The sequence below is a fragment of the Myxocyprinus asiaticus genome, chromosome 6, assembly GCF_019703515.2.
Source record: "Myxocyprinus asiaticus isolate MX2 ecotype Aquarium Trade chromosome 6, UBuf_Myxa_2, whole genome shotgun sequence".
NCBI lineage: Eukaryota > Metazoa > Chordata > Actinopteri > Cypriniformes > Catostomidae > Myxocyprinus > Myxocyprinus asiaticus.
In genome coordinates this window covers 23,130,750-23,144,933 of record NC_059349.1, presented here as the reverse complement: position 1 = coordinate 23,144,933, position 14,184 = coordinate 23,130,750, and the positions used below count along the sequence as shown (strand labels likewise).

Genomic DNA, 14,184 nt, shown 5'->3' with positions numbered 1-14,184 from the left:
TAGGCTGCACTGTTATGATTCTTGCTTTCTGTCAGCCAACAATGGTGGCTTTCAGACCAGCTCCAGACTCCTCAAGGTATTCTTCAACACATTATTAGTTTCTAACAAATGAGCTTGATTTTAAAACCTGGTAGCCTTTTACACTCACATATTTGAAAATTAATTACTCTGTAGCATGTAGCAAACTGTGAGTTAAATAATAGCTCCCTGTACTGTAATTTTATTTATTCAGGAGGTGGAAATTCAATTGGTTGCACTGGGGTGTAGGAAAAGGTACTGAAATTATTGCAGGTGAATTTAGCTCTTTCTAATTGTACTCATTAGACAGTTTATCTCAAATAAATATCTTCCTTTTAGTAATATCACTGGGAGAACATAAAAAAAAAAATCATTCAATTACTTTATTTTATTACAGTGGCTTTTATGTTTGTTGGAATACAGCAAAAGTCTCTTTTGCTCCCTTACCTGTGGACCACAGGGGTGCTCTCTGGTTTTGTGGTTTGGACCATTGTATTAAAGATAGTTTTGCAACTTCACAAGCAAGGTCTTATTAGAAAATGTTTGTATAACTAATTGTAGACATGGAAGACTTTTAGAAAATGCTGTGAAAATATTGAACCTCATGACTAAAGCAAAAACTTTAAATAGACTTGCATTCATTTAAAACTTCAAAGTTATTTTTACATAAAATGACAAGTACACAACTGATTCTTTTGGTAGTACACAGTGTCTATTCAGTCCTTCTGCCTGTGGGTCAGACATAAATTGCAAGATGATTCCAGCTGAGACTGAAATGAGGCAAAATATTTTTTCGAAAATGATGTAACAGTCTCTTTTTAGTAATTTCTCCTCATTCAGCAGGGAGTGATAATGAAGAAGAGCCTCCAGTTCAATCAAACTTTTCAGGGAATGGAAACTGAGTAAGGCAAAACTTTGCTCAAACAAATTTTGTCGATAAAGGTGGGGATGAAAGCAAACACTATACACCCACTCTGCACTTAATTGGGAACAAATGTACACCTACTTATTCATGCAATTATCTAATTATCCAATCATATGGCAGCAGTGCAATGCATAAAATCATGCAGATACAGGTCAGGAGCTTCAGTTAATGTTCACATCAACCATCAGAATGGGGAAAAAATGTGATCTCAGTGATTTCACCCATGGCATGATTGTTGGTTCCAGACGGGCTGGTTTGAGTATTTCTGTAACTGCTGATCTCCTGGGATTTTCACGTACAAAAGTCAAAACCAAAAATTATCCATTGGGCGGCAGTTCTGTGGACGGAAACGCCCTGTTGAAGAGAGAGGTCAACAGAGAATGGCCAGACTGGTTCGAGCTGACAGAAAGGCTACGATAACTCAGATAACCACTCTGTAAAATTGTAGTGACCATAGTGTTCCTAATAAAGTGCTTAGTGAGTGTATATTAATAATTAAATAAAGCAGCATTTACACACCCTAATGTTGTTCCTAACCCATGTGACTTTCGTTCTTTTGTGCAAAACAAAAGGAGATGTTAGGTAAAATTTTAGCCTCAGTCACCATTCACTTTCATTGTATTGAAAAACAGATGCAATGAAAATGAAAGGTAACTGGACTAACATTCTGCCTAACATTTCCTTTTGTGTTCCACGGAAGAAAGTCACATAGATTTTGGTAATACATTTTCAGTGAACTATCCCTTTAACCATTTAATTAAAAATCCCAAAAAGATATATAATATGTAATAATGTTTATCTAAGTTAATCTAATGTACTGTACATATAAAGTCCCCTTCTTCCTGCTTCCACAGGATACCAAGTTTAGAGTGGCTGTCCTTGCTCTTTTTGTGCTTGGAAACTTAGCATTCTGTATCTCACCTCTCGCCTCCACACGCAACATATAACCAGCATATGAATCATATGGAAACTTTTCAAGACAGAGAGTGGGAGGAATGCCTAGAATTATTTAAACAGCATGAGAAACCATTATCAATGATCATTTCCATTTTATTTCAAGGTTTAAACAGCATTTTGCATTTTGAAAACATACTGCAAAGGAAGAAACATATCTATTAAGTTGCAACATGAATATTATGGAGTGAAACTCACACATCTTTTGTATTAATATTTTCACACAAGAATAAATGTTCACATTATTAGCAGGCAATCAAAGCAGAAAATAGCTCAAATACTCACAATGTAATTATAGTACAGAATCCAGCTACTTATCTTGTAACACCTCTCGGAGCTACATCCAAAATGTATTCAATTAACTACAGTACCTCAGACACCATTCTGTTAGACAGTCCAAGCTATGGACTTCCCTGTCTTAAATTGCACTTTTGATCAGCTTAAATCAAATATAATGTTATTTCTGTTAACCTCAGTTCTCTACTGTATTAGGGGTTTAATAGTTAAAGTGACAAAATGTCTTATAACAAAGTTTATTTGTTAATATAAGACTCAAAATTATTGTATTTTTTTAAATGATGCATATATTGTGAATAATAGAATAATAAAGTTCTCAATGTTTAACATTATTTTGTACATAGTGCAATTTAGGAATACATTATAAATTGTGCTTCATCTGCAATAATATAAAAGTGTATCCAGGATCAAATTCAGAAGGAAAATACTATTACCATCAGAAAATGTAAAAAGTACAGTTTTACTGTGTCGTAAATAGATTTTTAGTACTTACCTAATAAGTTTCAAATTTGTCTAATTACTGAATGTATTACTCTCTAAACTATTTATGCATGCTTTCACTGTAATAGAGACTTGATTTGAGCTTAGGTGCTTCATTTAATCAAATCATTCAGTCTTGTTTCTGATGATTGGCAAAGATACCTGCCTCCCATCTCTGGGCCAGTGCACTTTTCCGTCTGACTCGAGGGTTAGGTGCCTCTGGGAACTAAAGTAGAAAGTTTCACCTGTAAAACTGCATGCAGTTTCAAGGTGAAATGAGCACAGAACAATGAGATTTTAAAGACATGTTGATGAAGAACAGAAAGATGCATTGAAATGAAATTCCAAACAGTAATGTATGATATATGAAAGAACAAACAAACAGAAAAATATGCACAGTTTAAAAATTGACCACTTTTGAACATAACATACCTTGTGGTCACAGGACAAAGCAGAGCGGCCCATTTTGCATGTCTTCGAAGGAGACGAGGGGGATGACTTTGATTTAACTGGTATTTCTCCTGTAAAGTATCCAAATCAAAACAAATGTCATTTACTTAAAGGAATAGTTCTATCCCTTTAACTACATCATTATGTCATGACAGTTCGAAGTAATTACCCCCCGACCAAAGAAATTCTACATTAAATGACTTCATTAATAAATTTCTACATCATTATTAAAAAAAAAATTCTACCTGGTCTCTCATAAGTGAAATTCTGCAGTTGGCTGGGGGACACTAGGACTGTGTCATATCTGTCCTTTACATATAGTTGTGCTCTCTGCCTCCTGAGCTCCTCTTCTCTTTGCTTCACCATCATGATTTCCTGGTCCACCAGAGACTGGGTGCTATGTGAGCGCAGTTTGAAAAAGGGATTGTTGTGAAATGTGCTCTCTTGTGTCTCTTGGCATGCAGTGCTCAGGCAGAATTCCGAGGCACTTCGGATGATGAGATTGGATGTCTCCAAGATAATGACGTTGTTCATGTCTGATGGCCATTCTTGGCTATTTCTCCCTGGAGAGAGCAGCCCTTCTTTCCCCTGATTTATTGGGCTGATGGGGTACGAATCCGGCTCGAGTATAATGACATTGTTGGCAGTCATTTCGTGGTATGTGGGACCTCTTCCAGATGAAGCAGTAATGGAGAAAGTTGGTGTTCTTGCACTAGGAAATCTCTGAGACCTGCATCTGTCCTCTGGTGTGTCAAACATCCTTCCTTGCTTCCCAGGCTCTGATTTGCTGTGTTGAAGAGTACCAGGCCTGAGTTTAACTTGCGTAGCCTCACCAGCAGAGGCCTTTGCCATTGCCCTCTCTTGCCTGAAATTGTCTTCTCGCTCCAGAGCTTCACGGATCTCCCTCTCCACTGAAGTCTCTGGCTCATCGAAATTGGACCTGTAGCTTGTGTCGTCTAGACCAGAGTCTTCCGAACAGGGGCTAAAATGAGTGTACTGGTAATCTCCCAGACCAAGACTCTCTATGTCTGGGTCTTTCCTAGGGCGATCAATGTTGCGCACAGGTGTATACATGAAGCTGTGACCAACCTGGCAAGACCCCAGCCTCACTACTGGCCGGTGCACCTGACCCTTGGTTTGCTCATCCATCTTCTGCCATTGCTTGCGTGCCACTCTGAAATCCAAGTGCTCCGTGCTGACATTTTCACTCTTTATGTCCTGAACCACACAGAAGTCTTGTGGCACCCTCTTGTCAAGCTCGGACGTTGAGCAGGACAGGTGCTGCAGGTTGTGCTTTGAGCTCTGCACAAGCTCTTCCTCATCCTCTGGAATATTGTTACAGTAGTGGACAGTGGAATCCAAAGCAATATCCTGCAGCTCACATTCTGTGGGACATTCTGGTTGTTCTAGAATATCACTTTCACTGATGTTCATCGCCAGGGTTACATCCTCGTCTTCAGCATTACTCTCATTCACTGTGTCGTCTTCCTGCCTTGCTTGGTCCTCAGAATTGTTCTCTGGTTCATCCATACCCAAGAGATCACCATTATCTTCATCCGCTTCTTTGTCAACAGTTGATGAAACTACAGACCTCCATTGCTCCTCAGCATCACTGTCTGATGAAATAATGGCCATCTCCACATGTAAACAATCACTTAATTCATCTTGATCCATATCCTTTGATTCAGTTGGGACTTCAGAAATTGCTAACTCTTCGATTTGCTGCTCTATCCCAGATTTTTCTTGTTCATCCACCTGTTCCTGGGGCTCAATGTGTTCTTCCACCTGGACATCATTAGAAATGTTGATTTTCTCTACCTCTTCTGGTTGGTCATTCATGTGAGAGTCTTCGTAAAGCTCAGAGGTCAAATATTCTCTGGGTTTTGACTCCTCTTGTTCTTTGACCTTGGCCAAAATGCCCTCTTGAGGGTCTGTGGTGCCATCAGATTCACCTGAGCTATCACATTCATTGGTTATGTCTTTGCGTTCTTGCTCATCTGTGTCTTCCTGAGGGTTGCTTTTTGTGGTATCTAGGCACTCTGAGAAATATGTGGCAAAACATTCTTTCTCCTCACTGAACTGGCATTTCTGGTCCTCTGTATACCCAGGATCCATTTTACAGTCTGTTAGATCAGCCATTTCTGAAAGCGGGCTGGTCTCCATGGTGACTGCCTGAAAGTGGTATTCCTGCTCTTTTCGTTGCTGATTTACAGAGTTGCTTTTGTCTTCATTTAGTTCACTCTCATTTGACCTTCTCACACCAGCTGTGGCTCTCTATGAAAGTTAGATTGAAAAAAGATCTGTTTAGAATTAAAGGAGCACCAATTTGACACAACACTGAAAATCACAAATACCAACACATTTTCTTCTAGTCTTGCTCCTTTTGATGGCTCACAATTCATAAAGTAAACACTATGCTAGAAGAAGCAGCTTTATGCTTTTTTGAACAAAATTGCACTGTCACTTTTGTTTCATCAATTTAAGCTGTGAGACAGAGGGTGGGTGGATGTCTTTGCTAACAAATTATCATGAGATGTGGAGCATCTCTCAAAGCGGGCTGAAAATCTACATTAAAGGATACTTTATGCCATCCCAGATTTGTATGCCTTTATGCACATAAAGGCAGAATAAAAGTAATCCATATGACTCCAGTGGTTAAATCCATATCTTTAGATGTGATATTATAAGTATGGGTAAGAAACAGATCAATATTTTAGTCCTTTATCACCCTGCAGCTTTCACCTGGTTACCCACTGAGCAGGTTGAGCCTGGCAACTACTTGGAAGGAAGAAAATATAGTTGCTGCTGGAAGAGGTATTAGGGAGGCCAGCAGGGGGGCTCACCCTGTGGTCTGTGTGGGTCATAATGCCCAAGTATAGTGATGGGGACACTATACTTTAAAAAGGCACTGTCTTTCGGATGAGACATTAAACCGAGGTCCTGACTCTCTGTGGTCATTAAAAATCCCAGGGCACTTCTCATAAAAGAGCAGGGGTGGATCCCTGGTGTCCTGGCCAAATTTGCCCATTGGTCTCTATCCATCATGGCTTCCTAGTAATACCCTATATATATGAATTGGCTACATCACTGTTCTCTCCTCTTCACCAACAGCTGGTGTGTGGTGGGTGTTCTGGCACACTATGGCTGCCATCGCATCATCCAGGTGGATGCTGCACTCTGGTGGTGGTTAAGGAGATTCCTCCAACACTATGTAAAGTGCTTTGAGTGCCTAGAAAAGCGCTATATAAATGTAATGAATTATTATTATTATTATTTTATTATTATTATTATTATTATTATATTTTTATTATTTTTATCAATCTCCACTTTCACTTTCACATTCTTCTTTTGTTTTTGGCAATTTTTTGTGCATATTGCCACCTACTGGGCAGGGAGGAGAATTTATAGTGAAAAGGGACTTCAATATTGATCTGTTTCTCAACTACACCTATCATATGGCTTCTGAAGATATATATTTAACCACTGGAGTCTTATGGATTACATTTATGATGCTTTTATGTGCTTTTTGGTGCTTCAGAATTTTGGTACCCATTCACTTGCATTGTATGGACCAACAGAGCTGAGATTTTCTTCTAAAAATCTTTGTTTGTGTTCAGTAGAAGAAAGAAAGTAATACAAATCTGGGATGGCATGAGGGTGAGTAAATGATAAGAGAATTTTCATTTTTGGGTGAACTATCACTTAAGTGACAAACGAGGAGACAGGAATTTAATCAGCCTTGATATTAAAGCACATGCAGAGGAAAATTAAAAGGAGGATAAATGATGCAGATAGTTCTTCCTTCATACAATTAGCTTTTGAAAGCACTTTCAGGAAATCTGTATGAGGCAAATCTTTGCCTTAGTATATATCACAACTTTGAATAGCTTTCCACAGCCTTATTGATTTTTTTTATCTTTAATTAAAGCTGACTTAATAACAAATCATATGACACTGTTATAGTTGTCATAATTTTTTGCTAAAATATGATTGCTGAGGCACTGTTTTTTATGATTTTTGAAAAGTAGCAGTTGCCTGGCAACATGCTCTGCCTGAGGAGGATGTCTTGCTTTTGGTACAGCATGAGCTATGTACTCTAGTAAGTATGCCAGTGAAAATGTTTATTCTTTGCAGATAAATCTTTATCAAAGTGCTATGTAATAGGTTAATTAGGGCTTTATGTGCCCAGTGAGTTTGTTGAGTAAGAGAGAGAAATAAAAGCTATTGTTCATACTGAGTGAACATTATGTCATTTTATGCATGCCTGCTGGTGCTATTACCACCATTCACCCTAAATCTGTTTTGGAAAATATGTTTCTGATGTCCTGAACAGTCTGTTGCGCCCCTTTGAAAATGGGCATGTAAAGGTGGCTCTGTAGCACCCCCATTTTCACCTACAGTCACCAAAATTGTTACATATATAGTTCTCGTAAAGCCAAACAATTTTCATACTCACAGTTATTAGCTCCGCCCAACAGGAAGTCGGCCATTTTTGATTTTCTGAAAATCGCAGGCTCTGGACCTTTAAATACTCCTTCTAGGGGATGTGACTAACTCCAAATGCAACATCATGCCAAGACATTGCAGATGCTAAATTTTGAACAGATTTCTGGTATTTTGAACTGTGTCACCATGGCGTAGCAATACATTTATGGCTAAAAATGTGAAACAGAAAATTCCTTATATCTTCTTTGTGCATTGTATGATTTTGATGAAAATTCAGCTGTATGTTTGGTAATGGGGCTGATCACATTTATGCGGCTATTATGGGTCACGTCATAGCGCCACAAACTGGAGGCAGGAAGTATGGCACTTTTAACAGACTTTGAAATAGCCCTCTTATGTTTACATGAATTGCTTCAAAATTTTTTAGAATAATGTCAAGACACTGCTGATGTAAATTTGTAAAGGGATATTTGATATCTTAAATACTGTTGCCATGGCATGCATTAATTGTTATTATTCATTTCTTCCTATATTTGGGTGTTTTTGAGGCACTTGGCATGCTTAAAATTGCATGAAATTTTACACACACATCAGGGTCATTAGCCATTAGGGCTGAGCAAAAGTTCAAGCATGGGCGTGTAGGGGGCGGGGGCTCTGTAGCACCCCCTTTAAAATGGGCATGTAAAATAGCCTCTGTAGCACCCCCATTTTCATCTACAGTCACCAAAATTGGTACATATATAGTTCTCATCAAGCCAGACAGCTTTTATAATTATAGTTATTAGCTCTGCCCAACAGGAAGTCGGTCCTTTTGGATTTTTTGAATCTGAACTTTTAAATACTCTTCCTAGGGGATTCATGTGACTGTCACCACATTAAGCCAAGACACTGAAGATGCTAAATTGTGAACAGATTTTTTTTACATATTGAACGGTGTTGCCATGGCGAGGCATTAAATTAATGGTGAGAAATGGGAAACAGGAAGTGTCTCATATCTTCTGTTTACAATGTGTGATTTAGATAAAAATGTAGATGTATGTTTAGTCTTTGTGGCTAATCACATGGATGTGACTATTTTGGGTCACGGTCATAGTGCTACCACCTGGCAGCAGGAAGTGTGGCACTTACAACAGACTTTAAAATAGTCCTCCCAGATTGCTTCAAAATTGTTTAGAATAATGTGACATGCCAAATGCATGTGTCCACCTTGCATTGTTTTCCAATAGTCACCGGGTGGATATGGACCTATGGTGCTTGGGCCCACTTGCTTGCAGCTATATTTCAATTTGTTTGCCTGTCTCAACCTTGGGATTCATATCCCGAGGTTACCAGAGCTGGCCAGATCCAGCTCCATTCCTGCTTGGTGTCGGACTCCACTGCTATGTGTCTCTGAGTGATGAGGACTAAATGCAGCTGGTGCCAGCCAGACATCACTTCAGTCTATTACGATGGACTTCAAAGAATGAAGTGATGCCAACTCCAATCATAAGACATAGGATACTTCATATGCCACTGCCTGAACCTTGGATTTAGGATAGACCTCACCGAAATTACCTGCCAGTTGAACTGCGATGCACCTCACCGATCTCTACCTGCATCACCTTGGTCTAATGATGGACTACTCTCTTAAAATAGAATACATAGACTATCAATTAATTGCCAACAAAAGCCTTCATCTGCCAACTAACAAAGGACAATGCATCTATGTGAACTTCTGCAGTTAATCCAGGATTAACTTCAAAGTCATTAGTCATTAATCTTACAGTTCATATGAAATCTTTGTTTAAACACTGGCCCTTAACACTTACTTAGTTTACTCATTTCAAACCATGACTTGCACTGCACACAAATAACTAATATTGGCATTATATTCATGCTGTTTAGCCAGAGGGGAACTGGCCCCCACTGTGAGCCTGGTTTCTCCCAAGGTTATTTTTCTCCATTAACCAACATCTTATGGAGTTTTGTGTTCCTTGCCACAGTCACCTTCGGCTTGTTCACTGGGGCTCTAAATACAATTATTATTTATTTATTTATTTTTTATACACAATTTACTATCATATTTAATCAAACTACACGATGATGACTCTAAGACTTTATAGATATTACAGTTACATTTTCTGTTAAATGCATGACTTTCTGTAAAGCTGCTTTGAAACAATGTGTATTGTGTAAAGCACTATACAAATAAAAATGACTTGACTTGACTTAATGGTCATGGTGTCTTCCCTGAATTGCAAAATTGCTGATCTTTTCACTTTAGATCCTAAACTGGACAAAGCAGCTCAAATATTTAAAGTAATGTTCTGCGTTCAATATAAGTTAAGCTCAATAAACAGCATTTGTGGCATAATGTTGATTACCACAAAAATAATTTTGAATTCAAATCCAAAAATTGAGGTAGTAATGCTCTTACAATGGAAGTGAATGGAGCATGTAACCATTAAAATGCACAATATTTCAAAATTAAGCCTCAAGATGTGAACATTATCCTCCTGAGACCTGAGCATGGCTGCTGTGTGCATTGTCCATTTCATTTTTGATTTGTAACTAGAGTTTTCCTTAAAAACTGATGTCAACATATGTGGACAGCAGGACTAAGTTGTAAAATTTTAAATAATACCAAGCTATAGAAAGTCCACATTTTTTCATCAAATTGTTTATTATGTTTCTAGGAGTGTTGGTTATTCCTGCTTTTGATATCAGAAATTAGCATAATTAATTCTGATTCAAAGCAACGGACAGCATCATCCAATCACTTCCAACCATGTTATAAAAAAATTATACATTGTAAATGATGAATCTATGTACTCATTCCCATTGTCCCATGTCTGCCAAACATGTTGAGTGGTCCAAACATCATCTGCAGCCTGAAACTGAACTTTTGGTCAGATTTCAGGAGTGAAAGCACTTAGCTGCATAGAGAGCTATAGGATGCTCCCTTGCTCCCTATTTAGTGAACGACTTAACCTCCAGTGTGCTGTCTGTCTGCACTGGTCTCAGAATAGTTCAAAATGCACCTTATTTTCATCCTAAGAAATGGAAACGTAAGCGGTAGTTCTAGCAGGAAGACTATGGATCCTTACGCTTTCATTCAATCAGGCATCTAATCCAATTACAATACAGCCTCTGCTTTATAAGCCTACACACCTGTCTTTATTGTTCTCATACTTCCGTTGTTTTCACCCCCCTCCACCCCATCTCCACTGGTTTAGATCCTGTCCTGGGCGGGGTAAGCTCTGCTCCCCTGCCGTTATCGCCTCTGGCAGGATCTGACAGTTCAAGCAAGTATCTGAGCCCTGAACCGAATATTATTAGTTTCTCTACATTCATAATAATTCCAATCATCCAGAGTCTTTTCTGATAGAAACTCCATATAAATCCTCTAAAAGCAAAAAATGCTCAGCTTTTGGATTAAGCTATTGATTCTGTGAAAATGCACAGTGAATATAGTAATGCATTTACTAATGTTAATGAATAGAACTGTATTGTACAGTGAAAATAAAACACAATAAAATGAAGCGAAATGACCCACAGATCTCTTAATGTTGAAAGTTATTCAAAATAATTTGTGTTTTCAACTTTGGAGGGAATACTGTCCCAGTTTCCACGTATGTGGATATCATGTTTATCAGCGTTATACTGTACATGTTAACACAATCTTTTAGTGTGATAAAATCAGGGATTTACTGGCGTTACTGCATTTATCAGATTACAGGGTTTACTGTTGTTGTGATATTAGACATAAATTTACACAGATGTTAGCAATTGATTATCACACTAAAATTATGCTAACATGTATAATGTTTACATCTTGTTGCTATACTTTTGAAACAGTGTGTATTTTCCATTGTAAGTATCTTGCTGTAATGTAACGGCAAAGTTATTTTTTTAAATAAATGAGGGACGTCAATTTTTTTTTTTTTTTTTTTGTAGTAATCAACATTGTTACACATGCTGTCAGTTGAGCATAACTTTGTACCCGAAACATTCCTTTAAGTGAATTTGATGTTATAATTGGGGTCTTAATATCTGATGCTCTGTAGTCCATGAGAATTGGCAGGGCAATCTGCCAAACATGACTGTTTCACAAATGAAGCACACTGAATCTCTGCATCATTCCGTCTTCGTGCTTGCGCATGCAGATGCTCGCCAAAGCAGAAAAGGATGCAACAGATGCACAAAGCTTCAGTATACCTACCAGCAGCTTTAAAAAGAGGAGCCAAATGGATATCATCTCCAATCTACTGCAAAACGCACATGCCTGAATAATTTGTAAACATAACGCGAGTAACCATGAGGCGAAGCGTCGCGAGTAATTCATATGGTTGAACGCAAAGGGGAAAAATCAAGATCGTGACAAATCCCTGTTCAGACCAATCGATCCGTCAGCAACTGTCAAAGGTGAAATAGAGCAGAAAGAACAGATATTGGCAGAAATGACAGTGACTCGGTGTTCCAGCCCCACCAGTACTGGTTGCACTGAGCTTCAGAGCCTCTCTTTCCCTCTGTGCGCCCACACTTTCTGAACCAATTATTGAACGCTTGCCTTTGCCCACGCAACTTTAAACATGCAGTCCATATTCTGAGCAAGGTCACTCTCACTGTGGGATGTCTTTTATGATATGGAACATTTGACAAGGGGAATTATTATTATTATTATTATTATTATTTTTTTGCACTGAAAAGCAAGGAAAACACACAAGTACTCCTCGCTGCAGACTGTAGAGGATCTAATATCATGCATATTGAATTTTAGTGACTTAGTGGATGTTTTAAAGCGCATGCGTATTCACGTTTTAATGTTTTATTACTGTAGAGGTCATTAATACAGTATATATTCATATAACACACACACACACACACACACACACACACACACACACACACACACACACACATTTATATATTAGAGCTGCACAGTTAATTAAAATAAAATCGCGGTATGACATTGTGCTATTATTTAACCGCAAAGGGTCTTTAATAGATAAATCAAGCTGTACGCTTCAAAGTCTATGCATGCTGCTCTGTCCTGTCTGTATTGTGTACATGCATAGACTTTGAAGCGAACAGCTTGATTTATCTATTAATTATTACAATTATTACAGTGTATTCAGAGCGGTTCTGTGCTACACAACCATTGGACCATTTGGTTCCATGTGCTGAGCGCTTCACATTCACTTTAATTTCACTTTTGCACACTTCCAAGTATATTTGACCACTACATGTTAATATACAAATAATTCACCCCATGGCATTTATGTGCAGCGGAGATGATGTTAAAATGAGGAGCACATTATAGTGAGGAGTGTATTGCTTAATTTATATATTTGTTTTTTGTGGGTGAAGAGGAAAAAGAAGGAAAAGTAATTTACTAAATCCATAGTTATGACCATTTTAAAAGCTAAGCTATATTAAACAAATCTCTAAGTGTAATACTTTAATACTAAGTAATAATGTTCTGTATAAAAACCAAAACATCCACATACGTCACCAAAATCCACTACGTCATCGCACTACAGTCTGCAGCGAGTACCCTCTCAAAACACTTAGTTTGTTGGTTACCATTTAGTGACCCCTGGTGTTCAGGTCTTATTGGTGCTCTTTTCAGGCAAAATGTCTCAAGAGAAAATCTCTGGAGAAATCCGATTATAAATTCTGTGAGGGTTTTATTTTTTTAACGCTGCATCCTGCAAACTCGAAGCCAAATAAATCCTCATAAATCACTGTGTGACCTTTAACTGATGTTTTTCCAGGAATAACCGGACACTAGGGACCTCTGAAGTAACACTCACCTGGCACATCTGTTTTATTACAGTGATGCCATCTCTATTTGTTTTGTAACAGCACAAAAGTCCACATTAAAATGTTATTGAAAAAAATATTAATGAATGCTTACATGTCTTTGTGTGTGTGTGTGTTAAATAATATTTTTAAATGTATTTTAGCATTATAACAAAAATATGCAATACAAAACTTGCAGTACAACTTGGTTAAAATAATCACAGAGGGTATTCTGTCTTTCGCTTGTCTGTGTTGCTCAAGCTCTGCATGTTTTTTTCCTTCTTTTAGCTACCATCCTACACACTTGAACACTCACCAAAAATACTGAACATTGAATAACAAAAACACATCAAGTATCTCTATTTCTTCCTCTCATCTTTTCTTCTCAAGACATTCCCAACAATACATGTAAAAATTCACATCTGGCCTCTGTTAAACTCTGTTAAAGATGTCTAGAAATGTCAAACTGTTCTCACCAGATGTAGGTGCACAATGACTCACCTCCTCATACAGAAACTGACAGATGTGTCACAATACAAGAGCATCAACAGAAAAGTTTTGAATGGGAGTCCTTACTGATGAAGCTTTCAGTTTGGCTGCCTCAGTGATGGAGGTCTGCCTTCTTCTTCTGAGTGCATCTGTGTGTGTGTGTGTTTGTGAATAGAAGCCAAAGCTCTGATTGAATGCGTGGGAATCAGCCAATGGCTGCACATTAACTCCACTGACAAACATGACATGCTTATTCTCTCTCACACATGCACATACACATAAGAAAACTATAAAAACATACTGTATGCACACAATCCTCACTGCTCTGACAAAATCCCACG

The 14,184-nt window shown here is 38.1% G+C and overlaps 1 protein-coding gene across 1 annotated transcript; it reads right to left on the bottom strand.

Moving 5' to 3' along the window:
* Positions 1-1,989: 1,989 nt before the first annotated feature.
* On the bottom strand, positions 1,990-13,972 carry si:ch211-153l6.6 (uncharacterized). Its single transcript, XM_051700410.1, has 4 exons — positions 13,931-13,972; positions 3,370-5,398; positions 3,107-3,195; positions 1,990-2,900 (listed from the first exon to the last, which is right to left on the bottom strand). The coding sequence occupies exons 2-4, from the start codon at positions 5,285-5,287 to the stop codon at positions 2,805-2,807; spliced, it is 2,103 nt and encodes a 700-aa protein (XP_051556370.1). The 5' UTR covers positions 5,288-5,398; positions 13,931-13,972; the 3' UTR covers positions 1,990-2,804.
* Positions 13,973-14,184: the final 212 nt, after the last annotated feature.